The sequence below is a fragment of the Siphateles boraxobius genome, unplaced genomic scaffold, assembly GCF_051911475.1.
Source record: "Siphateles boraxobius isolate OS27281-9 unplaced genomic scaffold, OSU_SipBor_1 3, whole genome shotgun sequence".
In the NCBI taxonomy this organism is placed as follows: domain Eukaryota; kingdom Metazoa; phylum Chordata; class Actinopteri; order Cypriniformes; family Leuciscidae; genus Siphateles; species Siphateles boraxobius.
In genome coordinates, this window is record NW_027508919.1 from 772,809 (window position 1) to 796,256 (window position 23,448).

General features: G+C 38.4%; 2 protein-coding genes across 3 annotated transcripts in view; one reads left to right on the forward strand and one right to left on the reverse strand.

Annotated features, from left to right (window-relative positions):
- dock2 (dedicator of cytokinesis 2) overlaps window positions 1-23,448 on the forward strand; it is a 146,151-nt gene that overhangs the window by 73,835 nt on the left and 48,868 nt on the right. The gene's annotated exons all lie outside the window — the stretch shown is intronic.
- insyn2b (inhibitory synaptic factor family member 2B) lies at window positions 1,066-23,215 on the reverse strand. Its single transcript, XM_077247252.1, has 4 exons — window positions 22,972-23,215; window positions 9,623-11,201; window positions 8,797-8,871; window positions 1,066-2,172 (listed from the first exon to the last, which is right to left on the reverse strand). Exons 2-4 carry the CDS (start codon window positions 10,993-10,995, stop codon window positions 2,004-2,006), a joined length of 1,617 nt encoding a protein of 538 aa, XP_077103367.1. The 5' UTR covers window positions 10,996-11,201; window positions 22,972-23,215; the 3' UTR covers window positions 1,066-2,003.

Genomic DNA, 23,448 nt, shown 5'->3' on the forward strand with positions numbered 1-23,448 from the left:
ATTGGCAGCAGCTTCAATTACAGGCAAACGATTAGGGCTGCACGATATTGAAGAAAAGTGCAATATGTGATAACTCATAAATAATGCGAGATGCAATACGATAATGTACAAAAAAGTAATTGAATAAACAAATGTAAAAAAACCCGGCTTAGTCTTCACTGTAGGATTTACATAAATGCTGATTGTTATTAAAACTACAAAAGTGATTCAGTCAAGAGCAGTGAGTGGTTTTCTCTTTGTATTTTGTTGTTTGATTAGCATTGAAATGACAGACGGCAGCAGGTTTATTAGGCTGCTGTCACTTTAAGAGCAAATATACGGATCCAATATACTGTTTCACTCACGTTTTATTCCTAAATTGTTTACGTTCACTAAAGACATAATTAACTGTTCACGTGAATACTCACCAAGATGGCACTTTGACATCATTTTGTGTGTATTTGCCCATATAAGCTGCAGATGAGAGCTGAATTCGGGATTGCACGCTGAGAGGTGCGTGCGAGTAATACATTGAGTAATACATTGAGTTCTTTTCCGCGGCTTATTGATCTTATATATTTAAAACATTATGCATATCACACATATATGTCCAATTTCTCTCTGAGTGAACCTAAAATGGTGACTTTACGTAACTTTTTGAAGTATTAAAATCATTCAGTTATCGCAAAGCCATTGCGATATGCGTATTGTGATATGTACATCTGCGATATTTCAATAATTTCGAGGTGTTGTGCAGCCCTACAAAATACCAATTAAGTTTGTGAATGAGTTGCTGTATGTAACTCGTTGTTTTGTTTCATATAGACGACGTTAACTCATGCATATTCACAGAGAATAGAGGTAAATTGATGTAGTGATGAATTTTACTGTCATCATCAATAAAGCTGCACATGCAGCAGAGTTGGCATTATGCAGCAATTTTGGCATTGAGTGTTGCAATAGAAACAAATAATTTCTGACTCAGAGAAACTGAATTACTAGAATCTCATTGAGTAATTATGGTAATTTCAATGTGACATGAATCCAGCAATAGAATTATTGCATAAATGTTCAATGTAGTTCATATACATTTGAAAATGGCGCAAGACAACCGAACGTGTGCGTCTCGATATATTTTTAAAAAATGTAACTTCTTTTCATTTGACACAGCTTTAAAAATGCATGTTTATGCACATAGACCAACTAAAAAACGGTGCAGATGTAATACAAGAACGTGTTCAGTATGAATGGCCCCTTAAGTCACACTTTCTTTCACATCTTTTAGAATTTTAGAACTTTTGGAATTCTGAACTTCAGCTTTTGAAACATTTAAACTCTGTTCGGAATCCTGCTGTCGTCATGGCAGCATTCTAACTGAAATAGAGCCTCATACGTGACTGATTGGTTCCATTAGAGCATTTCATTAAGCAGGTGTCAGTATTGATATTGTAAAAACTTGGATGCTTTATGAGATGCACATATCCTTGATGGAAAAGGCAATCGCAGAAAGCCTCTCATAAGACGGCCTTCGTGTCTGGAGCTCAACTGCCGGTTATTTAAAATGCTGTGTAGGTAGGCAGATGACTAGGTTTGGGAACAGAGCTTTAGACATTCATTAGTCGGGACGAAAGCCATCTGCACACAAAGGTCAGAGAACGGTGACGAGGAGATGAGACAGAGAATCTCCATCAGTCCATCAGGGTAAAGAGGGATATCGACTGCGTTCCGGCTCTGTCAGACACTATGAAGGGGATTTATTGACTGGTTAGACTCGAGGTCTTCTGGGTCTCCTTGGGTTTTAAATTGTCCTCAAGTTTTCAGGATGTCTGATGAGCTTTTGGTTCAGCCGTGGCTTTGTGAAGTTCCTCACACTGTAACAATTATATCAAAGAATAATCCGTTCAGTAAGAGCAATGTTTTTAACATCCTTTTCCCCACGTCATAAAGTTGTTGGACTGAATTATGAAACTCCTACGTCCACAAGTTTTTGGTTTACGACGTCATAACCGCCATGTGATGGTTTTCTACAGCCACCAGAAGCACTTCTTTCGCAGTTTCTTGACGCGGCTCTTGGTTCGCGGTCGTATGTGTGCAGGTTTTGGGACTGGGGCGGGAACATCGTACTCCTTTTCATCCAATTCTTCCAGGATGTTTTGAAATCGTCCCTCCTGCACACGGAAGTCGTGCTCCACACTAAAAAGACAGAAATAGATATGATTAAATGAAATATGAAAAATAAAAATGAATTCTGCAATGAGAGATGCAGCCATTACAATCAAATTTATCTTTATTGATTACTGGAATTTAAATGGGATATTCCACAAAGAATGTATACACCAAAATTTCAACAAAAGATAAAAAAGACAAACTTTTTTTTTCACTTTGGAAAAACATGCACTAATGAATCATTCACAAAAAGACCAGAAACCTTTGTTGTTATCTGTGAAATGAATATAGTTTTGATTTTTTCATTCTTATTGTGTATGATTCATCTGTGCATGTTATTGTAAAGAAAAAAATATTTGTCTTGTTTTTTTTCCCCTTCCAAATGTAATTTGTTTGAAAGCACCAAAACAACTTTTGCTGTGTGGACTGAAAAAATTTAATTATTTCTCACATTCCAATCATATCACATCACATTATTTCCCACTTTAAAAATATATCAGAATTACAGAAGTTAAATGCACTGAGAATAAAAAGTTGTTAAGATTATAATAATTTCTGTTTGTTGCAAATATATAGTCTACATTAAAATTTCAAGGAAAAAAAAAGATTAGCATTTTGATGTAATTTGATAATACATTTAGTTTTTTTTTTGTGAATGAAGAGTGTGATTGATGAAAGAGAGGAAAGAAAACACTTTTCATCATTGGTTACGACGGATCGTTTGTCATGACATAGAAATGAACATTAAGACAATATGACATGTCAGAATAACAAACAAAACTGAAGACAGACAATCTCTTAAATCTTCAATCTCTCTATCTCTCTTTCTGTGTTTCTCACGCTCTTTCCTTCTTCTCAGTCTGTCATTCATCTCACTTTCTTAGAAGTTTCTTCAGGCCGGGTTCAGGATGTCAAAATCGTATTCATTTTTTTCCATTGAGAGATTGATTTTTAATGATAATGTATAAACCTTTCAAGAAACACTGTGAGCTCTGAAGTTAGGTTATTGCAGCTGCATTTAAAAAAAATCATGTTTAATAGCCAAATCCAGATCCACCAATCAAAGAAGTCGCTGTTACAATGAAAATGTAAGAATAAATGTATACATAGAAATACTTATACACTACCATTCAAAAGTCTGGGGTCAGTAAGATCACCAAAAGTATATTTGACCAAAAATACAGTAAAAGCAGTCATATTGTTAAATATTATTACAATTTAAAATTATTATTACTTGTGGAAAACATGATTCTTTGATTTAAAAGAAACGCAATTAGTTTAAAATAGAAATCTTTTGTAACATTATAAATTACACTGCATTTAATTTAATACATCCTTTCGGAATAAATTATTTCAAGAACAAAAAAACAAACAAAAATCATATCGCTGATTTCAAACTTAAATTTGACCCTAAATGGTTGTGAATAGCATTAAACTTCAGATATATTGTTTTAAAATTGATAATCAGTTATAACCAATATTGTGCTGTAGTTATTTATTGTATTGTGTCATTCGAAGTTCTTCTTGTGCTGTTGTCGTCTATGCATTTTTCAAATTTTAGTTTTTTTGTGCATCTCGGAGCTGGGTGTTTCGGGTCAAGGATTAAAACTCTTTACAATGAGGTTTTCTTTAAAAATACTGAAGCAGAAATGAATGAGAAATACTTTTGTAGCCAAGACTGCTGACACAAACTATTATCACAACAGCGTCAAACACACAGCGACCATTTTATCTGACTGCAATCTAACTTCACGAGGAGCGTGTGTGCGTGCGTGTGTGTGTGTGTGTGTGTGTGTGTGAGGGGTTATGGCCTCTATTTACAGTATAGCCACAGTCCTGCCTGCAATTTCCCAGCAACTAAGTGAGTTGAGAGAAAGCGAGAAAAGCGAGCAAAAAACGATAGGTAAAAAGATGAGAGAATAATACAGACTGACAGAGAATGTATTGAAGGTTAACAAAGCCCATAATGAGGGACAGAGATAAACAAAGCATGTTCAACAACAGCGTGTTATAAAGCCTATAGTGAACACTGTGTGGAAAACACACCCATCCCACAGCGATTGTGCTATTGCATTTCCTTTATAAATCATTGTATTATTTGCACACCGAATTGCAATTGTCCTCCTTTTCCTTTTTGCAAACTGAATTGTGATGATTGGTTTTGCCTTTATTGCATCTTATTAACCACCTCTAGCTGTATTTTATACTACAGAGACTGTATGCGATCTTTATTGATGCTCAGCTGATAATAAATAGGACCTAGGCTAGTATGCTTTTTTCCATGTTCATCTTTCTTTAGTGTGTAAAATTGCTGTTTGAGCATGAAAAAGCTCTGCAAAAGTTCTTCTCTATATCAGTGTCAGTGTTTCTGAAATCCTGAAACGCCTCCATATAGTGTTGAGTTAGTTAGTAGTGTGTTAAACTGGTGGTTATGGTAAGGGGCGGGACATTTCCCAAACACATTTGAAGCGCTCGACTAATCACAACACACTGATCCAGCCGACCAATCAGAGCACAGTGTGCTTTTCAGAAGGAGGGGCTTCATAGAGACAGGAAGTAAACAGAGCGTTACTGACAGACTGGGAAGAGAGGAGCCGCAACAATAGAGAATATGAGGAAAATAATCAACATTCAAGCAGGAAAACCTGTTCTAGTAGAGCCTGAAAACAACAGCAAGACTTTGTAAAAGGGGATGATAGCCCCTTATAAACATGTTGCTCAGTGTCACAATAGCAGCGAAACATTTGTTATGCAACACTTCACACAAAGAACTAAAGCCTAAATCTCATAGTATCCTTTTGCCATCGTGCAGGCGCTTCTGTTTTCTTCAGGAAATGCAAATCTAGTTATTTCTGTAATGCATTTGAAACCCGACAGTTTTTTTTGTCGGCTGTAAATCTGTTTTTCAGTGTTGCTGTCATTTCAGAGGGCGTCATTTGTCAGTGGAAATTGTTAGGGGATGTCTCTAATTTGCATATCCAGATGACACATTTACATGTATATGATTGTTGCACCATGCAAATTCATCTTCACTGAGGTTTTATTTTTTTCAGTGTCAATTGATTAGGGTTTTATATCATCAGTTCTGTTTGCATTACTATTATTATTGCTTAGACTTTGTATTTGTGGTTTAAAGAGACCCTTAACCCTTAATTATAAACCTTGTCACATAACAAGGTTATGTTATGTGCTAAAGACATGAATGATTTATAGAGAGGATCACAGACTCAATCTAGTAACTGAGCAACCACCTGAGGTTTGCATGGGCTGAGGAAATGTTTGACTTCAGAGGAGTGCACATTTCTGTATTTTAAGGAGCACTATAACCAAGCCTATCTCAACTCCCCTGCATCCCTAGAGAACGAAGGCACAAAGACAGAGAAAAAAGGGGAGAAAGTGAGAGATAAAGAATTATGAAAGCAGAATTTGTGATGAACAGATCTGTTGAGGGAAGAGAGTTCACTCAGTCAGAAAGCTCAAAGCTAGAGTCTGCACTTTCAGATGGGGAAAAATCTTAATCATCAATATTATCTTCCAGAAATCATGAGTCAAAGGATATCTAGCGCTATAAATCACACAGCTTGCATGAGGATCTTTTTCCTTTTTTTTTCTTTTTTTGGTCAGATGTTGCTTGGTCTGGATTCTTGTTTTTTTGTGTCAATTTCTATTAGCTTTGAGCTCATCTATATGCTAGTGTACTCCTAAAAGTTGACAAAAGTTTACTTTTGGCAGATATACACATTCAGAATATACAGTCTTTCTCTTCTGGGAAAATAAGCACTGATGGGACAAAGACTTGAAGAAGCAAAACTTTACTATTGTTGCCAGACTTTTAGTGATAACGTTATTGAAGCATAATTTCAACTGACAGTTTCTCCTGGTGGGATAAAAGTTAAATTAATGAATGAATGAACAAATGAATGCATTAATGAATAAGTGCATAAACAGATACATCCATAAATGAATTAATGCATGAACAAACACATGCATAAACGAATGAATGAATGAATGAACAAATAAATGAATGGACAAAGTAATGAGTGTATGCATGAACAAATGAATGCATTCAGGAATGAATGCATGCCTGAACAACAAGTGACTGAATGCATGAACAAATGAATGCATGCACTTATGAAAGAATTAAAGAACTTTTATCAAGTTTACTGTGCTAAGTCTATACAGTTGCTACCTATGTAGGGCGCTCCATATCAGTCACTTTAGTTAGGATGCTATGTAGACAAAGCAGCTCAGTCGTGTGTGTGTGTGTGTGTGTGTGTGTGTGTGTTCTTGGCTTTTCTCATGCTGTATTGTCATGAGATTACACTTCAATAGGAAATCCATCTCTCTTAATTGATTCCTGAGGCTTTACCGCGGTATGAGTGCTGGAAACATGCATTAGTGTGCGATTAGTTCTTCATAGTGCAGGAATAATGATCCTGTTTATCCCAACAGGAAAAAAGAGGAAGGGAGATAAAAGAGCCGAGGGAATGGCCAGTACGCGTGTGTGTGTGTGTGTGTGTGTGTGTGTGTGTGTTTGTGACACAGGAGGGATATGCAGGTTCAGAGTTTGTTCTGGCTTTATGATACGTGTGTGTGTGTGTGTGTGTGTGTGTGTGTGTGTGTGTGTGTGTGTGTGTGTGTGTGTGACACAGGAGGGATATCTTCAGGTTCAGAGTTTTTCTTCTGGCTTTATGATACGTGTGTGTGTGTGTGTGTGTGTGTGTGTGTGTGTGTGTGTGTGTGTGTGTGTTTCCATCTCTCAGGGCTTCATTAAGGTTGAATGGGAGTTTGAGCTTTCTGTCCCTTGATTATAACAAACATACAAACCAGCAGACTTTAATACGTACATCACACACCTACAGAAATTACACACACATCTATTTAACTTTTTAAAGATTTGTTCATTTTTGAAGAAAGTGCACCCCTAACTATGATAAATAGTAATAATTATGCTTGATTTAGCAAGCTGCACTTAGGACTAATACAATCTGTTTGTTCTTCTTAGAGTAGATGCTCGTGTGTTTCTGCTGGCCGTCGGATGTTTTGATCTGCTGTAGGATATTGATGCAACTCTTAAATCATCCTCATGGTCTCCTGGTGCATTTCTGTCTGTTCCTGCCCCCAAGATGACACATAACTCAGATGTGGCTCTGTGCACGATTTATAATATTTTAAATGGGTCATAGGATTTTATTTTGTTCCAGAGTTTTAACCCTGTAAAACCTACTGTATCATATTTAATAAGCACATTTCCAAGGTATCAACATGTTTTACTTCTACTTCAATGCCGTATGTTGTCTCCTTGATAGTTTATACTTTTTTAGCAAGTAAAAGGCCTTTTAGTATAATTGTACAAAAGCTCTCCTTCAGCTCGTCCTTTTTCCTGCGAAATTTAGATTTTTATAAAGTAAATTAATAACTTCTATATTGTTATTGGTATTTCAAGATGAACACATACTGGACTGAACATTTGTTAGCTTGATAATCATACATCTTTTTCCGTTTTTTTTTTTTTTTTTTGTGAAAAATCATATTAAAATGGGAGTTTCAAATATCAGGTTCATCTCTCAATCATTGTAATGCATTGCATTATATGTTTTAAAACTACATAGTAAGATGATGTTTAAACGCTTAGTTTTATGATCAAAGCTAAGACATATTATTGAGAGATATAGAGCGAAGACTGATATTCATATGAATTTTATGAAAGTATCTGCTATACTTTTAAAAAGATTGAATTGATTTACATAACAAACATCATAATTTTATCTTACTTTTTAGCAATACCAGCTTCTGCACCAAATTGTATAATTTTGTTCACATTGGGCCTCTGAATGAAATTGAGGTTTTTTTTCACTACTCTAGTTCATATTCACTTATAACTTACTCTATGAACCAGAAAAGCACATACATGTACAAAAAACGGACATATGAAATATGATCATCTAAAAAAAAAAACATGCAACTTATTTAAGATTTAAAACTTTAGGGTTCAATAAACGGTTCCATTTCAAGAAGTTCGATTTTTCTGCCTATATTTTATGTCAGGATTTAAGGATTTAAGTAGGATTGTTAAGTACCATACAGATAAAGTTGACATTCACATAAGAAAACTCCCTCTGATGGAGCGAATTCTAGGCAAAGTTTTCAATTGTTGATCTTAGTATGTGCATATGCATCTGACGGATGTCTTAGATGTTGCTTTGCATCTCTTTAGCGCTGCATTTTTTAACATGACTTTGCAATTTAAAAATAGACCCCTGTTTTCCGCTCTATTCAGGTATGATGTAGTGTTGATGAGCTGTGTGCTGAAAGTCTGACAAGTAAAGTTGGCTTGAGTTTTTGTCAACGTCTAACCAACTTAATAGCAAAAATGAAATCACAAAATTAAAAATGAGTTGATGCTTTGACTTGTGTGAAATGCTGTGATGTTGAAAAAAGTCATGCAATGAATATGCTTTCATGTTTGAACATTGCATCACTTCGCATTGTTAATGTGAAGAGTAGCCAGTCACAACAGAGGTCATTTAAATATAGTACAGTAGCAAAATCAGCCTGTTTAATTGTAAAGGACGGACAGGGAGGAAATGATCATTAAAGACTAAATGACGACATGATAGACATACGTGGGCTGTTGACGGTTGTGTTTACCTGTATATAATGCAGGCTGTTTTCTGGCAGGTTGAGCAGTTGTTGATGTCCTGACCAGTTCTGTATGAACAACGCCTGAAAAAACAAGAAAGCCTGAAGACCTGCACATACACACACAGATGCTTTGAGCATGTGATACACACTCACAGAACATTGAATTAGAGGTCTTTTCCATCCTGCTTATATATATATATATATATATATATACACACACATATACACACACACACACACAGCATATATATATATATACACGCTGGAATGCAACACCACATGAAATCGAGACTGCATAATCTACTTGTGTAGAGTTTTTCTGCAACTCAGAAATTTAGTCCTGCGTCACAACAAATAAAATCAAGGCTAGCTGGAGTCCTACAGGAATACAGACCTCTACTGAATGTCCTTGAATATGTAATGAATATGGACACTTTAAAACATATAACACAGTTACTTTTCCTGATCGATTCTGACACATCTGAGGTTTCAATCAGAGCAGAGTTCTGACGGAACTGTGTGTGTGTGTGTGTGTGTGTGTGTGTGTGGATGGAGGATAAAAAAGGAGAGAAACTTTTAAGAGATTAAGAGAGAGTGTAAATGGTAAAGCAGTAAAGCGGTGAAGATGTGACAAAGTAAGACATCAGATATGTGAGAGAGAGAGAGTTTGTGAACGGTAGGGGGTCGATGTTCCATTGATGATCGAGATTCCCGAGGTGTTGCCTCAGGATTCATCAGTAACCAGGGGAGTTATGGGATGATGGAAGTGCAGAATCACAAATCAAACACGCTTTCATGAACTCCAGAGCCTTAATCTCACGCTCTCACTCACCCTTCACTCATTGCCTTGTTCCTCTCCAGATCCTGGATGACATTGAGAAGAACTTTGATCTTTTCCTGATTATACAGCAGGTTTTCCTCTACATTATGCAGGAGTCCATGTAGAACACCGGGTGCACCGTTGCATTGTGGGATCTCATCTTTTTGAGGTGGTTGGGTGTCCTTAGAGTCCGTTTCTGTCTCAATTTTAGATTCTGAGGGAGGGGGCGGGGCTTGCGGTTTAGGTTCCGCCCTTGAGCCAATCAGAAGCTCTGGAGGTGCCGGTTTAGATTTGACCTGTAACTGTGAGCCTTTCTTGGGTGGAAGAGTGGGCGTGGCTTTTGACTCACAGCCAATCGATTTAGACGTGGCGGATACGGGTGTGTGCGTTTGCGTGGTCGCACACTTGTCCTTAGTCTTTTGTGATGCATGTTGTGTGGTTGATTCAGTTTTAGTTGTGTGTGTGACTCGTGTTTGTGTGTGTTGCGTTTTGTGCGTCGTTGAGTCGCTTTTAGGTTTTTCAGACTGCGTCGATCCCTCTGTTTTTGCGAGCGTGTCTTTTTTGTTGTGTTGTGAGGGGGTGGAGCAGGTCTCGTTCTGCGTGTCCGTTGTGCGGTTAGGAATTTGGGCGTACGTTGGTTGTGCCAGCGTGGAGTTTCGTTTTTGCAGCCGAGGTGAACCGCATTTACTCGGCGCCGTCGGAAGTGTCATGCTCGCTTGAACCTGACTAGCGGCTCGTTTGCGACAAGCGGCCGCCATGCAGGGCGGGGCTTGAGACTGTCTCCGCCCACAACTCATGCACAGTTTGGGCGATGATGTCATCATCCGGCATGGTCGAGGGGGCGTGGCGTACGAGCCGACGTTTCCGTAGTGCAATGACGGCCTGGACGATTCCCCTCTCAGTGACTGACCCCGCCTACAATCACGTGTCATTGTTTGACTCTGCCGTCTCGCTTCTTCTGACTCCGCCCCCTCACTACAAACTCCGCCCACCACCTCGGGTGCAACGACACTGCCGTTAACATACCGAGGGGTTCGTTTTAAACTCCCTCTCAGCCCTGATTGGTTTGGATTGACTTTAATTTGACAGTACACCTCGCTCTCCTGGGATGTCGGGTCCGGTCCGTTCCTTGAAGCCGCTTTGACGACGTGCCTGCCGTTGACCTCACAACGCCTCATCCGGTCCAGCGACATGGTTTCTGCAGCCGGTCCATTGACCGTTTTCGTCCTTCTCTTTAATGACGGGAGCGAACGGAGGCCCGGCGATGTTTGGACGCCAACACTGCACAGAGGACCCCATTTCTGAGACAGCATGGCCCGCCCACCAGCGAGAGGCACTTCCAGCGCCGGCACCGCATTGGACGCATCAGCCGCCCGTCGGCCCATGACCTCTGCTGATTGGCTCAGCCCCCTGAGGAGGAGCTGAAGGGGGTGTGGCCTTCGTTTCTAAGCATACCATCTAAAAAAACGGTTATTATTCCACTGCGTGTTTTTGGGAAATAATATTCCACGGTGTTCGCATCGGTCAGGAATCCGTTTTCAGATCAGATCCTGGTCACCAATTATCCTGTAAATGCTTTTGTCTTGTTTACCTGTTTGAGAAAAAGAATACGTGTGTAAAAGACATGAATGTGCATGTGCTGTAGTTTCTGAAGTAGTCACTTTGGAGATGCACTAACAAAAGGAAGCTGCTTAATGATAGGATTTTTTATTCTGAGTAGTATTTATCTCACAAAAACAATGAGCATCTCAGTTAAGTTGGTGATGTTAAAGGTGCACTCAGCAATTTTACTCTCATTAAAAAGTTTTACACGAATGAGACATACTGTAGCTTGGCAAAAAGACTTCAAGAAATCGAGGAAACTACAGCACTGTTTACTTTATCTCAGTGTTAGTTGACTCTTTTGCTCACAAAATAAATAAATCATGGCTTACTGTGAATAATTTATTTTTTCAATTACATTGGTAACAGGAAAATTGAGATTTTGTGTGGAGCTGCTTCCATGTAGTTTCAGCGTCATATCGGTTAGTGCAACATAAGCAAAATATTACTGAGTGCATCTTTTAATGGTATTGAAACAGGTAGATAATAAACAGCAAATGCAATGTGTATATTTGAGTTTAAAACAACTATTTTGTAATGAAAAGTAACACAAAAGGAATCAGCTAATTGATTTTGGAAATCAATTTACTTTAATGAATCAAGCTTTGCAATGCAAATTGCACTTGCATTTATGGAGGACGAAACCTGCTAAATTAAAAATCAAGAAAGAAATAAACAAATGCAAATGATCAATAAATGATCCATATAATGATTCATAAAGTTAATGAATTTATGCATTTCATAAAGTTATAGATTTATTTTATTTACTAATGTATAACAAAAAATTATGATTTGCATTTATTTATTTCTGTATTTATTTATATTTATGAAAATCTTTATTTATGTTGTCCTCCCATAATTATTGCCCGAGTTCACCTGACTCTAAAACTGCTTGTGCAATACAACATGTGACAAAAAAAATACATAGATTGTTAGGATACTTGATGGAAGGAGTAGCTTGTTACTTGAAAATCTGATCTTTTTTGTAAACTGCTAAACTTCTGAAAAGTTAGTAGCGTCACAACTGTGTGTAATTGAGAATGCTAGTCAAGTGGAGAAACCAGAAAGACACTCTTAAAGTTCACGTCCGTCTTATGCTCAGAGACACCAATAACCCCAACACGACTATTACGAATATTAATGAGGGTTAACAAAATCCCCCATATGTCACATCCAGCTGATTAAAGTCTCTCTCTCTCTCTCTGCTTCTCTTCCTGAAGGGCCTATTATTATCACTTTATTCCCCTGTAATCTCCTCCTCCTCTTAAGTGTGTTCCTGCTTTCGTGAACATTAGGATGGGTGTGTGTTCGCCCTCCTTTCTTCTGCTCTTTGATAAGCTCTCTGTCTTATAGTTCATATCTTGTTTTCTGTTAAGCTTCTTTTCCTTTATGAGACCGACTCAAAGCTGCCTGTCTCCTCTGACCCAAACCCTGTGTGTGTGTGTGTGTGAGTGTGAGAGTGTGTGTGAGAAGTGTTTGTGTTAGTGTGTGTGTATGTGAGTGTGTGTGTTAGTCTTTACGTATTTGAATGTGTGTGTGTGGGGGGGGGGGGGGGGGGGTGTTTGTGTGTGTGCATGTTAGTGTGTGCGCACACGTGCGCGTTTGTTAGTTTGTGTGTGTGTTAGTGTGTGTATGCGTGTGCGTGTATTTGTGCGTGTGTGCATATGCGCACACATGTGCGTGTGTTAGTTTGTGTGTGTGTTAGTGTGTGTGTGTGTGTGTGTGTGTGTGTGTGTGTGTGTGTGTGTGTGTGTGTGTGTGTGCGTGTATTTGTGTGTGTGTGCGTGTTAGTGTATGTGTGTGTGTTAGTGTGGGATATTGTTGCTTGAAAATGCTAATGACCCCCATTAGCCTCTAACAGATTAACATTATCATACAACACTACTCACTTATTTCATGTACACACACAACGGGCCTAATGAGGAAGAAGTTGTCTGTGTGTGTGTGTGTGTGTGTGTGTGTTCAATTAGGAGAGTCTGGAATAATTGTCTGAATGTTTGCAGTTCTTATGAACGCCCAGCAGTGACGTTCATTAGGATTATTTTAATTTGAACAAACTGGTAAAGACATCCGAAGCCAAATCTCCTCCTCTCGTCTTTCATGTGTGTGTCTGAATCCTCCGGAGAGGGAGTGTGTGTTTCCGGACGGCTGTTTGCTCTGTGGTGTGTTTAGAAGAATTTCGATTCATCGATCTGGTGGATTTGACACATTTTGACCTTGAAATGGATCAGCTTACAGTACTGTGGCAATACAATCATATGCTTTTGCATTCATCAACAACAACAAACAAAGAGTTCCACATACCATATTTGGTGTTTTTTGTGTATTCGGTGTATTCAGTGTGCCATTATTGTTGCTTGTTCATTGTAAAGCGTCCTTGAGCCCTGGAAAGGCGCTATATAAATAAAACGTATTATATACTATTATTATTATTATTATTAATAAAATCTCTGAATATCACTGAACCGATTGTTTGAGTTGGACAATTCAACAGTATTTTTTTTTAAAATGTACATCATTCGTTAAGTTTTTTAACAAAAAGAAATTAGTATTACAATATTTGTGTATTATATATATTCTTACAAGTTTGTTCAATTTTAATCAAAATATTGGAGAATTGAGAAATTATCCTGATCAGTCTCAAGAACTACAATTATTACTTATTGCATATCAATGTTATTCATCTTTAATAACAACTTAAGAAATTTAGTAAGTTGTACACAAAATATCAATCAATAACAATAACAAGGAAAACTGATTTTCCCATCATGCTTTGATATGAACTGCAGCAAGTGTTAAATGCATACATTTTTAAATAGTTTTATTTTGTGTGGTTTTACACTAAATGAATATGGAAGGTTTGTTAATGTTTAGTGATTAATATTGCAGTGTTTATTATAAATGATTTATCCGTGCATATATTTATTGTTTCCTGGTAATCTTAAATCAGAATAAGTTCCTTTTGCAGCTTCTCTTCTCTGATGATGTGGGCGGAGCAACCTGTCACTCAAACGAGATCCACCAATAGCAAACCACAACCATCCAATCAACTCCACACAGACAAAATCAAGCCCCGCCCACATTTGTCCTTGTTCAGAAGCGTTTCGTTTGGATATACGACACAATAGAGAAGAAAAGATTAGCTCAAATTCTGTTTCATGCTGGCTTTAAAATTTACTCAATGTTTTTAGGTGTAAAAATGTTTCATCAATAAAATTTATTACTCCATAGTGTAAGTTTTTAGAGTGTATATTATCTGATACTATGGTTTTGCAACAGTGGTTTTCTGTAAGGGCACCTTGTCTTTACACACACACACACACACACACACACACACTCTCTCTCTCTCTCTCTCTCTCTCTCTCTCTCTCTCTCTCTCTCTCTCTCTCTCTCTCTCTCTCTCTCTCTCTGTATTGTATTCTTGAGCTCTCCTGTTGATCTTCGCTACGGTTCACCAGCACACACTTAGATGTTCCACTTTCATCCCTCCATTCTCCAACCCACACACATACACACCTCAACACACCACACCACACCACACTAAGAGTCTCTGTTGATCTCTTCATCAGCTCCGGTCGAGGCCTGTACTCCTCCTCTCACTTCTCTTTCACACTCCGTTACTCCTGACTTTGTCTTTGTCTTTCTTAGCCTCTCTTGTGTCATCATTCACACACACACACACACACACACACACACACACACACACACACACACACACACACACACACACACACACACACACACACACACACACACACACACACACACACACACACACACACACACACACACACACACACACACACCTTATCTAATAGACTCTGGCATCTCTGTGTGCGGTGATCGATATTCAGGAGCCGCAGATGCAGGGTCCCGTCACCACACCGTCCTGAAAACACACACACACTGACCAAAAACCATGTGAAAAAAAAAACAATGACAGGAAGAGGAATTTACTGAATTGTAATTCAAAGTTTTACATGCATTATGATGATATATTATGGGAAAAGGAGTGCTTTTCATCCATCCATCCATCCATCCAGCGTTTGTTCTATCGTTCTCTCTATTATATTATCTAAATCATCACATTTCAAGGCTTTTAAACTTTTTCCTAAACTTTCAAACAAGTATTTTCTTGTTAAAATGCATGCACTTAAACCAATAAAGTTAAAATTTGACAATTCAAATGTCAAGTTAATAATATAATATAGTCATGAAGGTGTTGAGCTCTAGCTATATGCATGATGTTCTTTTACATCGCTTCACTGAACTGTCCGCCTGTTTGATAATTCCTTTTTATTTACTCAACAAAGAGGAATTTTTATTAGTAATTGGCTTGCAGGTGTTCATTTCAGACCACAGAAATGAATCAAAACGACAAACATCAGCCAGGATGAACATAAAGAGTGAGTCGAGTGGATTTAGTGAGTCCGTTTGAATGAAAGATGTGGTTTGCAGAAGTCTGTGTTCATTCTGTGCCGTGAATCCCAGCAGACAGTCTGTTCATTATCTGGAGCCTTTAACTGCTTTCAGTGGAATCTAATGAGATTTGAAGGAATCTGACTCTTTTTCCAATACTCCAATAACAACAATTACATCAAATCTGCTCTCTTTATCTTCTTATTGTGATGATTTCATTGGTTTGGCTGGAGGTTCAGGCTTTGCAGTGGTATGCTGTAATCTGAGCTTCAGTTATAAGGAGCATAAAACTGAACAAAGCTCTGGGAGATTTTACACAGAGAGATACACGCGAGTGTGTTTAGGGCTCTGATATACAATATTAACCAGTCAAAGTGTACAGCACCTCTGAGATGCACTGAGAGAGGAAAATGCCGGGAGTTATATTACACACATAACTCTCTCACACACACACACACACTCACTGAAACCTAATGGAAAAACATTGAAAATGTTACTATATAGTATATACACACAGCTGCGTGTGTGTGTGTGTGTGTGTGTGTGTGTGTGTGTGTGTGTGTGTGTGTGTGTGTGTGTGTGTGTGTGCGTGTGTGTGTGTGTGTGTGTGCGTGTGTGTGTGTGTGTGTGTGTGTGTGTGTGTGTGTGTGTGTGTGTGTGTGTGTGTGTGTGTGTGTGTGTGTGTGTGACACAGGAGGGATATCTCCAGGTTCAGAGTTTGTTCTGGCTTTATGATACGTGTGTGTGTGTGTGTGTGTGTGTGTGTGTGTGTGTGTGTAATGTATGAGGTGCCCCTAGGGACATTATTCAGAATTGCATGCACATACATGTACTTTTCCTCTCACATACACATATGAAACCAAATTCATTCACATACTATAGTGAAATGCTCACACACATACAAGTGAAATGCTTTTACAAACACAACTGAAACGCTCTCATACATACAACTGAAATTATTACGCGCACACACACAACTGAAATGCATACACACACACAACTGAAACGCTCACACACACAACTGAAATGCTCTCATACATACAACTGAAAATATTACGCTCATACACACAACTGAAACACTCACACACACACAACTGAAATGCTCACACACACACAACTGAAATGCTCTCACATACACAACTGAAATGCTCTCATACATACAACTGAAAATATTACGCTCATACACACAACTGAAACACTCACACACACACAACTGAAATGCTCACACACACACAACTGAAATGCTCTCACATACACAACTGAAATGCTCACACACACACAACTGAAATGCTCTCACACACACAACTGAAATGCTCACACACACACAACTGAAATGCTCACACACATTCAAGTGAAATGCTTTTACAAACACAACTGAAACGCTCTCACTCACACAACTGAAAAGCATTTCAGTATGTTGTATGCAAGCATTTCAGTATGTTGTATGCAAGCATTTCAGTATGTTGTATGCATGCATTTCAGTTGAAACGGAAGGTGGTTAAAGTCCCCACTCCAGTCCAGTTGGTGGCAGTAGTGCACCTCAAGACGAAGAACTAGAAGCTGTTGAAAGAAGGCATAGTACAAAAGCGCGCCTTTCACAATACAAGCGACCGAAGTTGACCGTTCGTTCCTATGGTTCGTTCGCCCGCCAATCGCGCTACACCAGCGGTTCTCGAAGTGTGTGGCGCGCCCCACTGGTGGGGAATAGAGACGTGACAGGTGGCGCGCACCAAACGGGAGGAAATTTTCCTTTATATGCTCTTTATTCGTTGATGGCGAGTCCGCATAGTCAACTTCATCTTTGCAGCAACACAGAAAACACCAGTTTATTAATAAACAATTAAATGTCTCCTTGCTATTTTTTATACATTCATAATCATTACTTTTGCCGGTTCTTTGTGGCAAGCTTTATGCGTGAGCTTGAGTGCGGCAATATAACGCTCATTATCCTGTATAGCCTATTTAAGTAATTAAATTAATATAATGGGGCGATTTGTCCACTAACGGCTTAAATGAACAGCTACTAGTCGACTAGAAAAAAACTTTAGTCGGAGACAGCCCTTATTCCACATATTTTCGAGCCAGCAGAACATTCTGGGTTGCGCGCGCGACCCTGAGCGGAATGAGCGAGCGGAGGAATATTCAGAAATGCGCTCTCTCTCTCCGCTCACATGCTCTAATCGGAACAAAGGAATATTAAAATAATTAATTATTAGTTTATATCTTATACACTGCCCATCATTTTAATCCCATATCAAATGTTATGTCTATTTTAATATGTGTAATATATACTTTTTTTTTTATTTCACGTTTTTAAGTAGCCTACAATATTATGTTAGTCCACATCCCCCAACCAGGGGATGCTATGACGAGTGGCACTTTTATTTATTTTCTATTTTTGAACTTGATACAAATTTTGACACAGCTGCACTTTTATTTTCTTTATTTTTGAACTTGCTGTTATTTGATGTAGATAGTTAATTTGTATTTAGATACAACTTGTTACTATACTGATACTACTTGTTACTTCAATAAATTTAAACATTTTAAGATTGTTGCTTATTTCATTATCATTGGGGCGGAACAATTTCAGTTGTGTGTGTGAGAGCATTTCAGTTGTGTGTGAGAGCATTTCAGTTGTGTGTGTGTGAGCATTTCAGTTGTGTGTGTGAGAGCATTTCAGTTGTGTGTGTGAGCATTTCAGTTGTATGTGTGAGAGCATTTCAGTTGTGTGTGTGAGAGCATGTCAGTTGTGTGTGTGTGAGCATTTCAGTTGTGTGTGTGAGAGCATGTCATTTGTGTGTGTGAGCATTTCAGTTGTGTGTGAGAGCATTTCAGTTGTGTGTGTGTGAGCATTTCAGTTGTGTATATGAGAGCATTTCAGTTGTGTGTGTGAGCATTTCAGTTGTGTGTGTGTGAGTGTTTCAGTTGTGTGTGTGAGCGTAATATTTTACAGTTGTATGTATGAGAGCATTTCAGTTGTGTGTGTGTGAGCGTTTCAGTTGTGTGTGTGTGAGCATTTCAGTTGTGTGTGTGCGCTTAATAATTTCAGTTGTATGTATGAGAGCGTTTCAGTTGTGTTTGTAAAAGCATTTCACTTGTATGTGTGTGAGCATTTCACTATAGTATGTGAATGAATTTGGTTTCATATGTGTATGTGAGAGGAAAAGTACATGTATGTGCATGCAATTCTGAATAATGTCCCTAGGGGCACCTCATAGTAATGGCTCTCACTGCGATGTTTCTCAATGCACACTGATATATACTATACTAAGCACTCACTAACTAAAATTACCCAAATGTACCATAGTATAACTATGTTTTTTCTCAAACATTGTATCATGGCAATGCCACAGTATTCTTCACAGGATCTTGCTGTATTGTTGTAGCTCCCTCTTATATATTTAAAAGAACCACAGTATTATAGTTTGAATGAAAGTTGTGGTGGTTGCCAGGATGTTTCTGTGTGGTTGCTAAGGTGTTATTGGAGGTATTTTAGCATGTTGCATTGAGGTTTCTAGGGTGTACTGGGTGGTTTGGCAGGGAGCTGCTATGTCATTATTAGAGGGTTTTTTGGTTTTTCTGGGTGGCTATCAGGTTGTTACTAGGGTGTTCTGGGTGGTTTCTAGGGAGTTGCTAGGGCATTAGGATTTCTAAGTTTTTCTTGGTGGTTTCTAGGAAGTTCTGGGTGGTTTTCCAGGGAGTTGCTGGTTGTTTTGGGTGGTGGCCTGGGTGTTGCTTGGGTGTTCTGGGTGGTTACCAGGGAGTTGATAAGGCATTATTAAAGGTTGCTTGATTGTTCTGGGTGTTGCTAGGGTGTTCTGGGGGGTTGCCAGGGAGTTGCTATGACATTGTTATGCGGTTGCTTTCTGTCTGGTTGTCGGGCCTTTATTAGGGCATTATTAGAGGTTTGCTTGGCTGTTCTATGTTGTTTTCAGGGAGTTGCTAGGCTGTTGTTTAGAGGGTTGCTAGTTGTTCTGGGTAGCTACCAGGTTGTTGCTAGGGAGTTTCTGGGGTATTGTGATTTCTAAGGTGTTCTGGGTGATTATCAGAGAGTTGATAAGGCATTGTTAGAGGGTTGCTTTATTGTTTTGGGTGTTGGTCTGGGTGTTGCTAGGGTGTTCCAGGTGTTGCTAGGGTGTTCTGGGTGGTTGCCAGTGCGTTGCTATGCCATTGTTATGAGGTTGTTTTATGGATGGTTGCCAGGTGGTTGATAGGGAATTGTTAGAGGGTTGCTTGGGTTGTTCTGGGTGGTGGCCAGGGCGTTACTAAAGGTGTTCTGGGTGGTTGCCATGGAGTTGCTATGACATTGTTAGGAGGTTGATAGGTTTTTCTTGGTGGTTGTTAGTGTCTTCTGGGTTGTTTCCAGGGAGTTCCTAGAACATTGTTAAAGTGTTGCAAGGTTGTTCTGATTGGTTGATAGGGTGTTTCTATGGTGTTTGGGATGGTTGCCAGGGTGTTGCTAGGTGATTTCTAGGTAATTTTGGGTGGTTACCAGGGTGTCCAGGGTGGTTGGAGCACAAACGCTGCAGGACGACACACACGCTACACTTTAATACCAAGTTCTAGAGGTTTGTTTAAATAGTGATAGCTATATTTGACTTATCAAACAGTAGTAAACCAACAAAAACACACAAAGATGCGCTCCAATGCACTCTGGCGAACGTGTGTTTATTTTTCACTTGTCATGTGACGGAGTGAGTATGTTTACCAATCAGACGCGTGTGTGTTTGCGTCTGTGAGAGTATCTGGGTAGCTTAAAAGATTTATCAGCTTAAAAAGAAAACAGCTTTTTAAAAAAAGGGAGAGAGTGTGCATTTGTCTGCAGAAGGACACAAACGTCCCAAGAGACGAGCTGATGTTTGTGTCTTCACCTCTTTTAGTGGATGACGTAGGTTTTCTCAAGCACACATTCATTCACTGATTCATTTCATTCTCTTCTCTGCGTAAATCACACAAAAAACATGTCCAGGCCAAATTTCTTATTAGTGTTTTTATTTCTGTAATAAAATATTAAACTATGTCTGTGCATTATTGTTCAGAAGTTTGGGGTCTGTCAGATTATTTAATGTTTTTGAAAGAAGTATTTTCTGCTCACCAAGACATTTATCATTTATTATCATTTATCATATATCATTATTTTTCATTTATTTGAAAGCTAAAAACAGTTAACATAATAACAATGTAAAATAACTGTTTTTATGTGAATATGTAGTAAAATATAATTTATTCCAGTGATCAAAGCTGAATTTTCAACATCATTACTCCAGTTTCAGTGTCACATGATCCTTCAGAAATCAGAATAATATGATGATTTGATGCTCAAGAAACAATCCTGATTATTATCATTGTTGAAAACAACTATTTTATTAATGTCTTTACTATCACTTTTGATCAATTGAATGCATTCTTGCTGAATTATTTTATTATTATTATTATTTTTTTATCTTACAGGCCAGAAACTTTTGACTACGTATATTTTCCAACCAGCATGTCCTGTGCATTCATTTATTTATTACAAATTCTATCAAGAATTATACATATTTAACAATCTAAATTGGATTGGGATTGCTGTGCATTACAGTAATAAGAGTTTGATAGAAATATGATTTTAGCTTGGTATTTAATTGTCATAAAAATGTCACAATTAAAAAAAAAACTCTTAATGCTCTCTAAAATAGGCTTTATTTTCTTCATGTCAGACAATAGTTATTCCTTCCTTCTCATTCTGGGGTGAAATATGAGCTGGACATCTTCTTGACAGCTGTCTGAAGATTCACCTCGTTCAGAGGGTCAGCGCCGTCTCCTTTAAATACCTGTCTGTCTCCTGTCTTTCTGCTCGTTTGTCTCTTCTTCTCTTTCTTTCACTATCACCGTCTGTTTGTTTCCTTGTCTTTCATCCTTCTCTCTCTCTCTCTCTCTCTCTCTCTCTCTCTCTCTCTCTCTCTCTCTCTCTCTCTCTCTCTCTCTCTCTCTCTCTCTCTCTCTCTCTCTCTCTCTGGTGTTTATCTCTTGCTGAGTGTCTTTCTTTCTTTCTTTCTTTCTTTCTTTCTCTTTTACATGTGTGTGTGTGTGTGTCTCACTGTTTCTGGATGTTTAGATTTCTTCAGCATGAAATGGATTTGACACAGACTCATTGTGAATCACACACCTGACACACGCTAGTTTGGAAACTAATTTGTCCCCAAAAGGGAGATCATCAAACTATTCATAGCTGACGGGAATGTTATTTAAATTTAAATTAAGTTAAAGGAGTAGTTCACCCTTATTTTTATCATAATTTAATTGTCCTCATGTCGTTCCAAACCCTTATTACGAAGCACTAAAGAGGATATTTAGAAACATATCTGTTTTTTTGTCCATAAATTGAAAGTCAATGGGGTCTAATGTTGTTTGACTCCCAGCATTCTTCAAAATACCTTCTTTTGTGTTTCACAGACGAAACAATGTCATAAAGGCTTAGAAACACATGCGTGGGTAATGAGCTAGTCAATGCATTTACAGTTAGACAAAACACCCACTGTAAAATGATTCTTCAAAGTTCAAGAGATTATTGAGAGTATGTTTTATAATAAAATAATATTCCAGTCTTTCTATTTCAAAATTCCATGTTTAATTAAATGTCTCCCCGTTTCTTTGTAGTTATTTGACAATTTCTGATTGAAAATTCTTTCAAAGTAAATCCTACCCCATACACGCATACACATTTAAAAGCATTACACACACGTATTTAAATACACACACACACATCACTTCACCAGAGGTCTCTGTAACAGATGGGCATTAGATACCTGTTGTTGCATAACACACACACACGCACACGCACACACACGCACACACACACACACACACACACACAGATCCCAGTGAAACCACAGAGCATGTGTTATTGTGTTCACAGCAGAGTCAGTAAACTTGCTCAGTATTATTAATGATGATTAATTACACACACAGACATCATGTGGGATTTTAGGAGCCAGAGACTCTTGCAGAAGTACTGTGGTGGCATCGCGTTTAAAAGATTGCACCACTACATTATTTTGATAACCACCACGGTACTGAATGTTTACCATATTCATTTACTATGGTGCATACATGGTACTCCACAGTACCACAGAGAATATCACAGCATTACCATGGTGCAAGTCATTGAAAAACATAGTATCATGATACTTTTTTGGTATGACCATAATTCAGGTTAAAAGTACCATGTTAGTACCAAGGTTCTTTTAAATAATGTTTGTGGATGAAATGAATGGAAAAGCACTTCCCACAGGTGAATTCAATTAGAAAAATGTTTTAGGTGCAGTGTTGTAATATTTCATTACTCTGTTACTGACCTTCATCACAAGAGTGTTGTGTAGGTGAACGGTCTGTTCTTCAATTCTTCATCTCTCTCTCGTTCACTCGTTCTGTTTCTCCTATATTCCTGTGTGAGATCACACTCCTCCGTGTTCTTCTTTCTTAGATCCGTCTGTATGATTTTCTCTTGTCTGTGTTTATGATCTATCTCTCTCTCTCACAAGCCACATCTGTCTCTCCTTCCATCTACTGGTGAACTGAGCGTCTCGTATCTCCTCCCTCTCGCTCTCTCTCTCTCTTTCTCTGTGTGTGTGTATGTGTGTATTAATCCCGCTGTGTGTCCTGGTTTCTCCCTCCTGCTCGGTCATATTAGTTGCTGATAGGTCCACACACACACACACACACACACACACACACACACACACACACACACACACACACACACACACACACACACACACACACACACACACACACACACACACACGTTCAAGGTATAGGGAGGAAAAAAGAAG

What these genes read in the sequence shown, in the direction of transcription:
- insyn2b (XM_077247252.1), bottom strand. Translation starts at nt 10,995, where the DNA reads ATGGGCCGACGGGCGGCTGATGCGTCCAATGCGGTGCCGGCGCTGGAA. An exon ending in AACAAGGCAATGAGTGAAGG is followed by an intron (nt 8,872 to 9,622) that starts GTGAGTGAGAGC and finishes TTGTTTTTTCAG; the next exon opens with GCGTTGTTCATACAGAACTG. An exon ending in ACAGCCTGCATTATATACAG is followed by an intron (nt 2,173 to 8,796) that starts GTAAACACAACC and finishes CTGTCTTTTTAG; the next exon opens with TGTGGAGCACGACTTCCGTG.